At 36.7% G+C, this 15880-nt stretch overlaps 1 protein-coding gene across 1 annotated transcript in view; it reads right to left on the minus strand.

Annotated features, from left to right (window-relative positions):
* Positions 1-13795, minus strand: part of LOC148877908 (sphingosine kinase 1-like) — a 28664-nt gene extending 14869 nt beyond the window's left edge. The window contains exons 1-9 of the mRNA XM_088946346.1: positions 13125-13795; positions 12576-12698; positions 12390-12490; positions 11700-11772; positions 8697-8783; positions 8310-8387; positions 8034-8104; positions 5927-6223; positions 2529-2651 (exon numbers count right to left, since the gene is read on the minus strand). Of these exons, the coding sequence (XP_088802472.1) occupies positions 2529-2651; positions 5927-6223; positions 8034-8104; positions 8310-8387; positions 8697-8783; positions 11700-11772; positions 12390-12490; positions 12576-12698; positions 13125-13455 (1284 nt within the window). The 5' untranslated portion in view covers positions 13456-13795. The remainder of the gene's footprint in view (positions 1-2528; positions 2652-5926; positions 6224-8033; positions 8105-8309; positions 8388-8696; positions 8784-11699; positions 11773-12389; positions 12491-12575; positions 12699-13124) is intronic.
* Between the last annotated feature and the right edge of the window lie 2085 nt (positions 13796-15880).

Below are 15880 nucleotides of genomic sequence, written 5' to 3' on the forward strand. Positions count from 1 at the left end.
GACAGGTCGGATGGCTTGTTTAGCCCTACTGGCATTAGTTGCACTATAAGGAGGGGTAGTATCCTGTAGTAGAGCAATACTATTGTGGACTGCTTGGGAGGAGAGAAATGCAAGAATATTTTGAAGAAAGAGAAAAAAGCAAGGAATTCTACCTTAGTAGCCTCCTTTCCTAGACTTTTCAACCTCTCCCTAGATAAAGACAGATTTGTAAAGGTTTCCTTACTTTTCTCTTCCTTTCCCTACCTTTTCCTTCAAACCAAATACAGCCTTGAGGGACCAAGAATTTTCTGATCTTGTGTCTCTCATCCAAGCCAATTAAAGAGGTCTATATCTCCCCTCACTCCCCCGATACCCGAGTGTGGACCCTTCACCTAAATAGTGAATTCTCTTCCAAGTCGCTGTTCAAGGCTCTAACAACAGGGGAAGACAGCTCATTATTCCCTTCCAAGAAAATCTGGCGTAGCAACAACCCTTGTAGAGTTTTTTTTTTTTTTTTTTGTATGGGAAGCTTGCCTTCAGAGAATAAACACCTGCGATCTCCTGTAGATGAAGAGTTTGGGAAGACTTTACATTTCTCCTCATACCTGTTGCTTGTGTCTACAAGATGGAGAAACAGCCGATCACCTTCTTATACACTGTCAATTCACTCAAAAGATCTGGCTGCACTTACAGTGTTATATGCAGTAACGTGGAGTGTTTGGGAGGAAAGAAACAAGTGCTTATTTGAAAATAAACTCAGATCTCTCGATGAGTTAATTTCAGATATTTCCTATCTCTGTAACTTCTGGGTGGCTAATTCAGAGCTTTTTCCAAGATCTCTCAACTGATGATCTTAGCAGAAATATACAAACCATTCTTTTTCTTCCACACTTAACTCAGACTTCCTTGAGACAACCAGTAGTATTTAGTGATGGTAGGATGATCTTACACTTCAACGGGAGTGCTGCAGGTAATCCAGGTTTAGCTGGAATTGGGGGCATCTTAAGGGATGAAAGAGGTGATATTTGCTGGGTTTCCAGTGGCCCAATTGGATTTACAGATTCAACCAAGGCTGAAGTGCTGGCTGATCTAACTGGAATCAGAATAGTAAAAAGTTTGGGTATTCAGAATCTCTCCATAGTAGGGGACTCAACAAATACTATCAAATGCCTAAAAGATAAGGAAGAGGGTCCTTGGAGGTTGAGCCATTACTTGGCAGAAGCAAGGGACTCCTTGAACTGTCTAAATGCAAACCTGTTTTGGATCCCAAGGGAGCTAAATCCTATTGCAGATGGCTTATCTAAACTAGGTGCCCACTTAGAAAAACTGTATAGTGACAGAATTCCTCCCTAGTAATCTCTTTGGGATCTCCCCTGTAATGTACATCCTCTCATATTTTCTCTTCTAGTTAAATGAAATTTGGTTGAACTTTTCTCAAAAAAAGAAAGAAAAAATCAAGGAAGCCTTGATTGAAACAATAATATTGAGAGTGGCACACTGGGCAAAAAGCATGAAGTTCTCAGATTTCAAGGTTGAAGATTTCTTCAGGGCTTGGGGTATTATTGCTGCCTCTTCATCTACAAGACAGAAATCTGTTGAGACATGATCTCCCCCATTAGATGGCTGGAAAAAGCTCAACTCTGACGGGAGTTCTGTGGGTAATCCGGCTCCCTCAGGCATAAGGGGGGACATTAGAGATGTTGATGGAAACATCATTGCTCTATTCTCCAGTCCTGTGGGGCAGGGTAACGTGGCAAGGTCAGAGTTTATGGCTGCTGTATATGGGATTAAAAAGGCAAAAGAGTTGGGTATTAGCAGACTGATCATCGAGGGAGACTCAAAAACTGTGATAAAATGGCTGCAGAAGGGGGAGGGGGTGACATTGCAATTGAGAAATGAACTCAAAAGATTTAAGTGGTTGTCAAAATACATGTCAATTCGTGTGATATGAGTAAGGAGAACTGCCAACAGCTTGGCAGATAGATTAGCTAAGCAAGGGGTACAAAGAACATATCTGTTTTGGGTTCAGCTGTAATTTTGGTTTGGGTCAGCTTTCTAAAGCTGGGTTTCTTTCACAACTTCTTGTTGTAACCAGTTTTTTCTCTTAATCAATGAAATCTTTTGTTTTGCTGATCAAAAAAAGAGAAACATAACATAAACAAATAAAGCCCAAGCCCACAAACTAGGTCTCACAACAGTTTCTAAAACAAAAATAAGTGGCACATAAAAAAAAAATCATGCAAATTAGAAAATCCCTTAAGGATGTGATGCCCAAACTTGTATGTGATGGAAGACTAGTCTCTTCATGGATTCTTTTTTTTTTTTTGGCAGATCAATGTAATAGATGATAGATACTTCAAAAATATCATAGAAGCTGCAGGGTTGACTGAGAAGATTATCTTTTCACATCTTGGAGTATTTCTTGGTACAGAAGCTCACATCAGACCTAATGCTTATGTGGAGGGTCCATGTGGAATTTCTGCATAAATACATATACATATATACATACATACAATTAGGTCAGTTTGCTGATCGTTAATTTAACTCACCTTCAAATACAAGACACTTGGCAACTTGACATAACTTCCATCATTCAATTTTGACATTGATGCTAATATGGATGCTCTTGTGCAATCCCTCATAATGATCAAGTCCAAATAACCATCTGAGAACTGCTCAACAAGAAAAAAAGAAAAACAGCATTAAGGAATATCTACAACCAAAAGTACCAAGGAAATTAATGTTTTTTTATAAGTATACCAAGGAAATTAATGTTTAACAAATCCAAATGCTTTGACCTCATATTTCAGAAGAAAGTCATCAAAGATAGATCAAAAGTCTAAGGAATATAGGATATTGTCAAAGCCCATCAGCTAAATGTCTCCATGTGTTAGAAAAAGGTAAGCTTATCTGGATGCATGTTTTTTATTGTTAATTTCACATTTGATTTTATTTTTTGATGGATAACAAAATTTTAATACTGAATAAAACAGAAGATAATATAAAGAAGTGCAGGATGTGATTAGCCTCATCTGACCACCAAAAACATTGAGATTACAATTAGAACTCCCTTTACTCAGCAAACCCCAATACACAAATGTTCTCTGCCCACCCCTTGCCTTGCTAATCCATCCATTTTCCAATCTAGGTATCCAATTTATAGTTGCTCCTACCCTTGAATTAGCTGTTGCAATTCTCTTAAATATGTCTGTATTTCCAAGGCCCACCCTTACTACCGATAAGCCATCCAGTAACCACACAAGTCACCTTCAACAATAATATTTGGTCCTCCTAAGCTCTTGGAGAGCTGCCCAAACTTTTGCCATGGAGAGTCTCCTATCTCTATAGGCCCTGAATATAACACCAAAATATTTCCTTCTTCATTTCTGAAAACACCACCAATCCCTGACCGGCTGGGATTCCCAATGCTGCAGCCATCAAAGTTCAATTTTATGACATTAGGAAAAGGAAGGGGTCCAAACAGATTTGCTCAAAACTTTAACATCTGAGGAATCTGCCACCTGCTTCTAATTTCTCATAGTGTCATCCATTGTATATGGCAAGAATAACTAACTTTGATTGTCTTGTTCTCTATTATCTTCTTTACTAGTCTCCATCCGTATCATTAAATAATCTCGCATTTCTTTCTTACCATATGCACCAAAGAATGGTAAGTGGAATGTGTTCTCAAATTCTCACTACTTTCTCTGCAGAGAAGGCAAATGTGGGGTGATAGATACCACAGAATACCACAGAAAGGTTTCTCCTTTGAAGGTTCTCACACGTATTAAATTTATCATGGAACACCTCCCAACAAAAAGGTCTAATTTTAGGTGGAAACAGACCTCTTCCAATGGTAGAAAAGAAAGCAGAACAGAAGGAACTAGAGGCAGATAGGATCCAAATTTTGGAATCAAAAAGTGTTGGGTTCAATAAAAGCACCATTCAAAGGTTAAGAAGAGCTACAATGTCCGGAGTTTCACAATCCCCGATCCCTCAACGAAGACCTAGACCCCAATTTAGATCACGGTTAGAGATTATAGCACAGTTAGATATCAAGCAATCTTTATAGTGGGGAATTGATTCTTGAGTGGCAAATCCCCCACCATAAGTTCTTCCAAAATTTTGTTTTGGTCCCAAAGGCTACATCTTACCCAAGGATCAAAATTTTGCAACATATCACTGTATCATCCAGTCACCAATATGTTGCTTTTAAGTTTTTTATTTAAGAAATGCTTATTCTAAATGTTAAACAATGTTATTCCCACCATTTTCTCAAATTTTGAAAAAAAAAATGATGTGTTAGGTTCAAAGTTCCAATACACGCCATTTGTCATATCAGGGTGTATTGATATTTTTTTAATAAGCTGGCAAAAAGTGTTGAATTAATGATATGAGAATGAGGGGGGGGTGAGGCACCCTCCACTGTACAACTGAAAAAAGAACTACTCAAAAAGTACCACTATAACATTTACAGTGATTTACAGAATTAGCTCAAAATAATTGATCTTCAATCACTTGTAAAATCAGCCACTGCAAGTCCAAAAAACTAGCGCAGCACTCTAGCCCACCGAATTAGGGGTGAGCACAGTTCAGTTAAAACCGAATAACCGAATCAAAAGTTCGTTTCAACCATATTGGTTCAGTTGAATTGGCTATCAGTTCAGTTTCGGTTTTGTAGTTCGGTTCTTAACCATTTTAGTTCTTGGTTTTGGTTACCAGGGTTGAAACATCAGCTAACTGAAAAAAAAAAAAAAACAATTTAGAGGTGTATTTATTTTTTTAAATATTATTTTTATGGGTGGGACATGATATAACTGTGGCCCCTTTTACATGTCATTTTCTTTTACTTGTAAAGACTAATTAATAGAAGTCCAAGAGAAGGGGAAACAAACCCTCTTTCAATCAATTGCAAAATACCCTCTTGGCTCCTTCTGTCCTTTTAGTTTCCATTCCAGACTTCCAGAGTTTAAATTCCATGCTTTATTGCTCCAACAGGACAACAACAATGGGCAATGGCACAAGCAACACAATGCATAGGGCTGCTGGCTACAATTTGCAAGTGACAGGTGAGGCAGTTACGAGCCTTCCTCTGCAACTGCAAGACTGCAATAGTACGTCCTATAAACTAAGTGATTGTGTGCCTCTTCCTCTTCGAACTCTATGCTCTATGTAAGAGAATGTTCGAATGGGTTTAGGCTTCCTTGCCTTGTAGTGCTTGGCCACAATTTCGGTTGTTCCCTTCTCAGACAGATATACACCTTGCTTGATATTTTGGTGTTACCCAAAATAAACGAATAAAATTTTCAGTTTGGCTATCTTGGTTTTCCTAAAGTTCAGTTTTGGTTCGGTTTGCAAAACTCTTAAATTGGTTTTAGAAATTTTGGTTTTTTCAGTTTAGTTTTGAACCGAACAAAACAAATGAATGATCACCTCTAGTCCTAATCTGTCTGCCCTCAAGATCAATCTACTAAGAACATCAACTATGACCATGAAGAGGAATAGGGATGATGGGTTCCCTTTCCTAAGACCTGTCTTAGCTAGGAAGAAGTCCTTAGTACTTCTGCTCACCAAGATGGAATAATGACAAGATTGTAGGCACCATCTAATCCACTTTCTCCATTTGTCACCAAAACCGCACTTAAAGAGCAACTCCACCAAGAAAGGCCAATCTATTATCCCATTTTATTAATTTGAATATAGGTAAAGTGATGTACAATATAATGTTCCAATCACCCCAAGGAAAAGAAAATGAGGTTAGACCCTGCTGCCTCACCCACCAGAAACAAAAGAGCATATCTAGATGCATGTTATTTAACACCTTGGGAGACAAATTCCAAGTTACATGAAACAACCATATATGTCTAAATCGATTGGAGGGAAAAAGAAAAACAAGAAAGAACAAAAAGCTCACAAATTATCCAGAAAAAAGAAGAAGGAAACCAACCTTGGCATTGGGTGCCGCCATGGTATCTTCACTACCCCATGGCACATTATGAAGCCAAACTGAAATAAATGGTCCATCAATAGTCCTCCACTCCAAATTATTCAATGAAACTGGAGGTCCTTGATAGCCACATTGTCCAATATTAACAGTATCTTCTTGGCCTTGACCACATATATGGAGTTTGCTAGGGTGCGCACCACTTTGGTTGCTTGGCTCACCATAAGCTTCATACCCAGGTGCAGGCACAAAGGAAACACGTCCATTATACTTCCGCAGATATATTATTCTCAAAAGAGCCTAGAACAATGATAAATAAAAAGACTAATTAAGTAAACATTGTGATGAGGCCAAAAAGGAAGAAAGAAAAAAAATGAAAAAATGAAAAAAAATGTGAATGTATTATATTTTGCATGCTTTTTGTAATAGGATCCCAAATTGTTTTTTTTTTTTTTGGGAAGCTCTGTTGACAGTTTGGAACCAGGGGTATTTTAGTCCTTTTATAATTCAGATTCTGGTCAGGGGCAGTTGGGTGCATATCTATTGGATTTTGGTCTATTGGGTCTTTTTGTAACAAAAGTTATCTTTTAGGGGTTCATTGAAGTTAGTTTTGTTCTTAAGTCTAGGGGCTTATGTGTAAATATTTTAATTGGCTTCTCCAGCAAGCCATTGGGTCTTATAAAAGAGAAGGGGGTTGTTTCTCTAGGGGTCTTTTTGGTTCTTTCTCTCTTGTTTGAGCTGTAGCTCAACTCCAGTTAGGATTTTCAAGTATTGGAAGCTTGGGTTTTGAGGAATCGACCCATTTTGGCACCTTCCAATCCCTCTACCCTTGCGTGTCTATGCAGGAAGCCAGCTTGCTACCATTGTTACTGTAGCAAACTGTTCCAAGAGGAGTTTTACTTTAAGTTCAGGTCTGAAATCCCTAAAGTCCAACTTGTTTTGTTGTTTTCAGCTTGGTATTTCTTGTGCTTATTGCTGTATACTTGAAGTGCCGCATGTAATTTGTTTTTCTGTCCACATCACATTGATGGAACTCAAAAAATAAGAAATCTGCCAAAACATCTTTCTTAAGTTGGGTATGAAACTATAATACACACACAGGTAAAATTAAATCAGCAAGACCACAATGTAGGTATCATGTTAATTGCATATCAAGTATCACATCACATCCCAATAACTTATGTAGTGTCTGCCCTCTTATGATCAGCCAGGGCCTGCCCAATTTTTTTTATCATAAGCCACAGTGTTGTGTTTTGAGGAGTCGACCCATTTTGGCACCTTCCAATCCCTCTATCGCTGCATGTCTATGCAGGAGGCCAACTTGCTACCATTGTTACTGTAGCGAAACTGTTCCAGGAGGAGTTTTACTTCAGGCTTAGGTCTAAAATCCCTAAAAGTCCAACTTGTTTTGTTGTTTTCAACTTGGTATTTCTTGTGCTTATTTTATTGCTGTATACTTGGAGTGCTGCATGTAATCATGTAATTTGTTTTTGTGCGCACATCACATTGATGGAACTCAAAAAAATAAGAAATCCGCCAAAACATATTTCTTAAGTTGGGTATGAAACTATACACACACACACACACACACATACTTACATAGGTGGTAAAATTAAATCAGCAAGACCACAATGTAGGTATCATGTTAATTGAATATCAAGTATCACATCCCAATAACTTATGTAGGGTATACCCTTTTGTGATCGGCCAGGGTCCGCCCAATTTTTTTATCTTAAACCACAATGTTTGTTTCCATGCATACTTTATCTTAAATAAGTACAGTAAGGTCAAATCAATTCTAACAGTTACAGACAAACCAACTTGATGAAGAAATTTAATTTGAAAGAAGGAAGAATAAAACAGGATTAAAGCTTGCTTAATAATAAATAATTTGATGCTAGTACTGACAATAATATAATATTGCATATCTGGTACATTAACAGTGTTGGCTATTCTTTTAAAGTAACTAAGAAACTGTATAATATAACATGCATAACATTATATAGAAAGGGATATTTCAAATTGTAGTGAACATTTAGCAAATGCATCTTAAATAAAATGAAGGCAATAATACTAAATAGCCTGCAAAAAATTGAAGTCATACACATACATAGAAGTCTAGTCGAGCACTTCCCATCCATCTATATTTCTCAGATTCTATATCAATATCTGCAATCAGACCTGCACTTACAAATAGCATTGTTAGTAGGGATTTGTATACCTTCTAGCCGATGGCATCTGCCAAGAGCAAAGACGTTTATTGAAATCATACTTACAATAAAATAAAGAGTAAGATCAAGTAAAACAGCATACTGAATGGAAAGAAGTAATTCATTCATAGAATGAAATAGAAAAAAAAATCACTATGATGATATTTCAAGCTTACCCCATGCAAGCATCAAAATACTAAAAAACCTTGTCTGCCCTTGCGAGACAGTAACAACATCCAGTGAACACTTGTGACCTGTACATAATTATTGCAAAAGTAAACAACCAAGAAGTAGTTCTATGAAAAATTGAACATCCATAAGGCATGCAGTAGGGGACTATTAAATGACATCATCATCATCATCATCATTATATAAGCCTTGTCTGAACTATATGGGGTAGGCTACACAAATCCTCTTTTCTATTCTGATTCTGTTCAATAACATAGTAGGGGACTATTTAATAATTTCTTTGTTTTTTTTTTTATTAATCAAACTTTTTAATAAATTTAATAAATGAATTTCAAAGCACTGACAAAACAAAAGTACAAGCAAAAGATAATAACCTCGAATTACAACGAGAGTAGCATTAGTCACTGAACAAGGATCATCAACTGAATCCAGAAGAGACTTTATCATTCCATTTCCTGTACCTGCATCCAAAAAACTGCTTCTAATATTCAAAAGAGTAGAAAGGCATATTATCATTTTGAACTTTTTTCAAATGGGTAAGGAGGTCAGCCAACTCTGTGGCTGATAGTTTGGCAAAGCAGGGGGCCTTCAGGGAGAACTTTTTTGGGGCTATATTGTAACTTTCAATCTTGACTGGGGTCAACACTCATTTTCTGAGTGGTTAACAGTATGATGATTAATTACTATTTTTAATGAAAGTCGCCACTTCCAATAAAAAAAGCATATGATCACTTAGAAGAATCACACAAGAAAGTGAGACAGCATAAAAATTGAACCATTCCCGTGGTAGAAAAAAAACAGAAAAGCCTTTGTAAGATAACAAAATTATAAAATGGGAAAAACAAGAAAAAAGAAAACACCAGGAAAGAAAATTTGGTTAGGGATGGTAGATATTTCAACTCTGCCTCTATTACATTATTACTAACAGCCATACACCACAGAAAAGTATTGTCCAATTGAAAGGTGCCAAAGTAACCTAGAGGCTAGAGTTCAGCTTTTTCCTTTACTGGATTCATCATTTTGGCATCCTCTTTTCATTTAAATCACTCTTATCTCTAGGATTTTGTTTTTTCACATAATGCACAAGGCATTCTACAACTCATCAGTTTCTTTTCTTTTTTATTTGACTAACCTTTTTACCATCATCTGATGACCACTTCCCTTTTTAGAAAATGAATGTGTTTAAATTGTTGCTATCAATCAGTTTCGCAGACACAACTGCCTAATTTCATCTTGGAGAGGCTCTTTATTTATTCTTTGTCACTTAGAATGTAAGGAAAAAATAATAACAACAACTAAAGTTATGGGATTTATGGTCTTAGAATATAGGAACCAAATTCAAGAACTGAGAGATTTAGATATTTAGCCTATACTTGAACAAAAATAAGCATAACAATTTTTTGAACAAGTGATACTAGGAGCACACAACCTAAAAATAACATGTTAGGCATCATTCCAAAATGCCAAGCCAAAGCACAAAGGATAATGGCACTCAACAAGTTATAAGAGGCTCTATGTACACCACCCCAAAAATGCCATGATATTCTTCTAATTAAACATTAGAGCACAAATCCTATATTTAAAAGCTTGCATTATATTAAATGCTGGCCCAGTTATTGGACTTAAAGCCCATATTCGTCAACACAACTATTTAGTTCTGATTTGCCACCATATTAGCCATATATACAGGTGCAAAAAAAAAATAAATAAATAAATAAACCTGCAAGATGCACAATAATTGACCATTGATAACAAAAATTGTGAAGTACTTGAACAGTTGATAAATCTATACTATTCAAACTACTCCAATACTTTGGGAACAAAATTAGAAATTAATACTAAATCCTATTTGGCTTAAAGGACAATAAACAACTAATTTTTAACTTGCCGCATAAGAAACTCTAAAAGAGTTAACAGACACTTAAACAAAATATGAAGCACAAAAAATCAAGGAGTATAAAATAAAAGGAAGTCAAAAAACCTAGCTCACAACATTAAGTCATGAAACCAAAATTAGTAAATTCAATCTGGACCAATATGCTGTCCACATTTTCATCATTGTGTGATCCAATGATTTAAAAGGTGCGCATTAGGCACGCCTAGGCGCATAGGCGAGGCGCATTTCAGGGTAGGCGCCTCGCCCAAGTCCTAGGCGCAGCCCTTTCAAAAGGCGCACGCCTGGTGCACCTTGCGCCTCAGCCCAAGCATGCGCCTATTTGGTAATGTTGTTCATCCATTCATCCTAATAAAATGTCTTCTTAAAAAGCAATTAAAACTATAAAATCATTATTTTTTGTGTGAGAACTAAGAATTTAAGACCTAACGTGGACTTGTTTGGGCTTGCCTCGAGGGGCATGGTACAAAGGTGGCTCGTAGAATCAGGAATGTAATATGTTTTACATTACATTAGCTACTTGAAGTAATGTAATTGAGAAAAAAAAAAGTGGGTTTTATATGCTTGAAAATGTTTTATATATTTGATTTTATTTTTAAATTCTCATTTGAATATGCTTTACATGTTATATTTATGTATTTTAATATTAGATAATAGGTTTTTTAAAATATTTATTTTAAAATTAAATGTTTATATTTTTGTTAATAATATGTTTAATAATTTTTTTATTTTCTGCATTTTTTTTTAATTTTTAGCCGCTTTTTTTATTTTTGCGCCTTGCTTAAAAAGGTGCATGCCTCGTCTTGCACCTTACGTCTCAAGCACAAATTGACCCCTGCGCCTTGCGTTTTTAAAACACTGGTGCGATTATGCAGATAAATGACTAGGTGGCCTTTTTCATGATAACAAAATCGAGCTTTTAAAAATTTTGTGATTTCATAAGGAGGCTAGAGAAGGCTACAATGACATAAAAGATGCTCTTTCTAAAGAGATCTGACTCAGCACCAGTGTATGTCCAATAAAAGTCAACCCAGACTTAACCCCCGCTATTTGGGGTTAGCTAAACCCTGTCTTGTCATTTTGCTCTATCAAGAGGTTTTCCCTGATTTTATCTGTCTCAAATAAACAATTTGAAATACATTGACTTTTCAAGAACAAGTCTGAGCCAAATGGCAGCGATTCTAAGAACTTTTTTTTTTTGCATCAATATTATGAAAATCCAAGAATTCAATCATTGGAACTGGACAAACATGCACTGCAGTTTGTTCCTGAAGTTTCAGCACCATGTTCACTACAGTTTTGTCATTTATTACATTTAGGTAGTTGTTATGATCAATGAAATCAGTCCCACAACTCTGAATAAAGATACTGTCTGGAAACAATTTTTAATGTCAAATCAGAAGTTTATATTTGCACAAAGTAGAGAAAGAAGGTTCAGTCATTGAATTTGAATACTTGTCAATCTGTGATCAAACTAACAAACCTGCTGGAATTATCCCAAGAGGCATTTTTATTGCGGCAGCCCAATCATCTCTTTGGAGCAACCCATTTACTACCTACTAATGAATGTGTATTTTGTAAGAAAAAATAAATGAACAACCAAATAAAACAAACAAGCAATTAAAGGAATAGAAACTATATACACTAAACCACTTTTCGCTGGTCATTATGCTTTAACTAGTACATGACAAGATACCCTTTTCGCTGATTTATAAATAAGATTTGAAATGAAAGTATGTTAACTAGTGCATGTCACAACCTAAAAGGTCAGCCCCACCATTCATAGGGTCAATCCTAGGAGATCTTTACACTAAAAGCCACTCAATTTGATGATATAGGCCATATGATCTACCATTCTACCCCATTCTCTTTATACCCAGGATGATATATGGTGATAGAAGAACGTCACAATGAATGGTGATGATCATCAATGTTAAATTATTTCCAGAATATAAGAAATAAAGTGGGACGAAGATTGGTGGAAGCAAGACTGAAAAATGTGGACTTGCACAATTTGCCATTGGTAGGATCTTCTCATGATATATGTTGTGCATCCTATATTTGTAAAAACAGAGCAAATTAAATAGGTTGTGCATCCCAAGTATACTTTATTAATGCAACACGGAAGTGAAATTAAAATCATATATACATCAACGAAGCATAGTGGACTCACCTCAACCAAAACACCATCTCCACTAACGCATACAATCCCGTCATACTTAGAGAGATCCAATTGTTGAGCAATTTCTTTTGCGTGAAGTTGATATTGAGTCTCTGAGATATAAATTCAAACTAAAGCATTGGCGAGAAACCAAGAAAGACCATTACGGAAAACAAGGATGGTTAGAAAAATACCTACCTTGTACCGTATACTGAACATTAGCAGCTTCAAGAAGTGGTTCAACTTCATCTTGGAAAATCTTAGATGCATATTTCTTTCCCCCGAACGGGTTCATGATAATAAGCAACCTTCTTGGCCGGTCTGTTATAAAGGCAAAGATGACGACACGAATGTTAACCAGGCCAGTAATCCCAGCTAGGGAAGCTCAATGTTTCAAAAATCAATATTTACTTTGGGATTGGAGAAGGTGCTTTGAAAACATTGGATTTATACATTTTTCTAAGTAGATTATATTACGAATGAGCTGTAAAAGGGCATTCACCAAAAAAAGCTGTAAAAGGGCAATAAAAGCAAGTATAAAATAAACTAAAAATCACTCTGAACATTAAATTAATAACTAATAAAATTAAAAACAAGGGAGTCAATTCTGTTACAGATATTGATGAAATTGTCAAGAAACTTCAGAAAAAAAAAAAAGAATATTTGTAATACAGTCATAACAATCTTAAAATACAAAATAAGTAAAAGAGAATTCAAGACTTGAAAAGTTATCTTGAAAGCAAGTACCAAGAGAATCAATGCATTCTTGAAGTTTCTGGCACCAAAGCTGGTGCGACTCCTGAGACAAAGGCTCGAACACGAAGTCCCTCCTGACTCGAATCCCGCGGTTAACAACGCAAGAAAATCCGCTCTCCTTCTCCACAACAGCCTTAATTCTGATTTTAGAACCCTCTACGACAAATCCTAGAACCTCCTTCTCCAAGATTAAACACCGCTCTTGGTTCTCCGTCCACCGGATTTTTCCGTCTCCAGAGAGCGTAGCAGGCGTCAGGATTCCATTGACCCAAACACTCTCAACAATAATGAGGTTCCCCCTTTCGTGTTCGTGCTCCTCCATTCCTGGTTGCAACTTGCAGAGAAAGAGCTGCTTGACGCTATTTATATGGTTATGAGAAGCGAGAACCTTCCTACTCTGTTCAATTTCTGTCAGAGAAAGAGAAAGAAAGTACAGCTGACGAAGTGACGAGTTCGAATCTTTTTCTAATCGTAACTCGTAACGAGTTCAGATCACCTGCCAACAGAACACAATTGTAGATTTGTAAGTCGAGCCTCACAAGATTTTATCTCCCCTTATAGGGCGCCCCTTTGTATGAATAAACTTTGGATTGGTCCCACAGAGATGTTGCCCCTTATAGGCAAAGCTCATTAGAGCAGCCTTTACGCGTTGCATTGAGAATATCTCTCCATCCTTGTATGTGCTTTATTTTATGAAAATGTAAGGTTGCAAATAGCAGTTGGAACGGTGTAGGCACGGGCTTAAGCCGATCTTTTTTAGGGAGCCAGTTGAGAAACCATGCCGATTGCATGTAAGGATAACGTGGCGTTTTATGATTGGCCTAGTTCCTCCAGCTACTGCAGAGGATTGGAAGACGCAGCGGATACTGGACCAATCACCCTACTCAACGTCTTATTTGTACACGTCGGATCCACAAATCAGGCGGACATCGTGTATCATGATTTGCATGCGCTATCACGCTATGTATACGTTCTCTCCATTTGTGTGGATGTGGGTCAATTTTAATCGGGGGCCATCTGGGTTATCGGCTTTCCCTTAATGACGATTGATTGTACTTGGATCAATCAACCAAGTCCCCTGAGGCCATATGGGTTATCGGACCAATCTGGCCCGGGTTGGGATTTGTTCACAACAAAAATTACCCCAACATGGTCTCTGACCGCACATCTTACTATAAAATTGGGATCTATTATGTCTGTGATGTGCGGATACAGATCATGTCGAAAAGTGTGTTAGAACAAATTTTATTGTGAGCAGATTGAGATTTAGCTTCATCTGGTCCATTGGACTTTTCTTTGTAATAACGATGACGTTTGGCTTGGAGTGACAACTGACAACCTTAGACGTTGGTAAGGTTGGAAATTGGAACTTGGATGGCAGTAGAACAATAAAACAGATGGTCCACCTGGTCAGAGCCCAGCTTCGAGCCCGAGCTCATACTGTTTTCGGCCCATTCAAATTAAAGCAAAAGCCAAGCGCGAGCCCGAGACTGGCCTATGCACTGGTTCGTAATGGATCCGACACTGTACAGGTGGCTAAGGTATCAAAAAATAATGTGCAGCCGACTACTGATTAACTTGCCATGTCAGCCCTCTGCCATTTAGATTTTAGAAAGCCCATAAGTGAAGACTCTTTCCCTTGTAATTGAGAGGAGAAATGGCTGTCGGCCTGTTCTCGTATATGGGACTGCTATGTCCAGAAGGCTGAGTTTGGAAAGAGTACAAATGTAAATATGTATTAAATACATACAAAATAATACAAAATACAAGATTTGGCATTCTATATATTTATATTTTTTCTCCTACCAAATTCAACCGAAAGAATGAATTGCTAAATTTTAATACAAAACTTTGGTCACAGGACAGCCTGACTTGTCGCCCAAAGATGATTCTCACAGCTCGCCACCAAGTGGTGGCTGTGTAGCAGCTTCTCAAGTCTTAAATACCAAACTGAAGGTCAAACCATACAGTCAGAAGATGAACTCACAACTTTGCTGAGGCATGATAAGTATGTCTTACAGTCCTGTAATTTTCAATAATCAAGTCCAGATTGGTAGGTTGGAACTTGGAAGCATCCTACTTTTTAGAGATTGTTCCACAACAAGGGTGGGTCGATCGTCTTTTGATCCAATTAGACCTCTAAAATTTGAAGCGTAACTTGTTTTCTGACTTTTAATAGACTGTTTTGATCTAATTAGATGTCTAAAGTTTGAAAAGTAATTTGCTTATCAGACTTTAGCATGTAAGTAAAAATTGTTACATTTACTGTTTTGCCCTTATAAGTCTCATGTATGTTGATGGAAAATGCTCACAAAAAGGATGTGTTGTTGTAGTAGTAGGGCGAAGATGTACTGTTCATGGCCAAGAGCAAGCTGAAGCATAGATCATATCGAGTTTCTTAAAGTGAGTTTGAGGTTTTGGTCTGCACAATAGAGATGTAAACGGATCGGATCAGATTCCATTTAAGGTATATCTGAATCCAATATAACAGTACAAATCTGATCCAGTCTGAAGATCCAATCAGATCTTATAAATTTATATTGGAATCCGAATCTATTAATAATGTTGAATATCCAAATATGATTCGATCCAATTTAATTCATGAAAAAATTAATATGTATAACAGTTTATATAAAGAAAAAACAAAAAATACAATTTTTTTTTTAACTATTTTCATCACATATATACCTATGTTTTTATAAAAAATAAATAATACAAAAATACAATATAAACATATTTATAAATAA

Source organism: Nelumbo lutea, chromosome 1 (genome assembly GCF_056320005.1).
Source record: "Nelumbo lutea isolate HS-2025 chromosome 1, American lotus-T2T, whole genome shotgun sequence".
NCBI lineage: Eukaryota > Viridiplantae > Streptophyta > Magnoliopsida > Proteales > Nelumbonaceae > Nelumbo > Nelumbo lutea.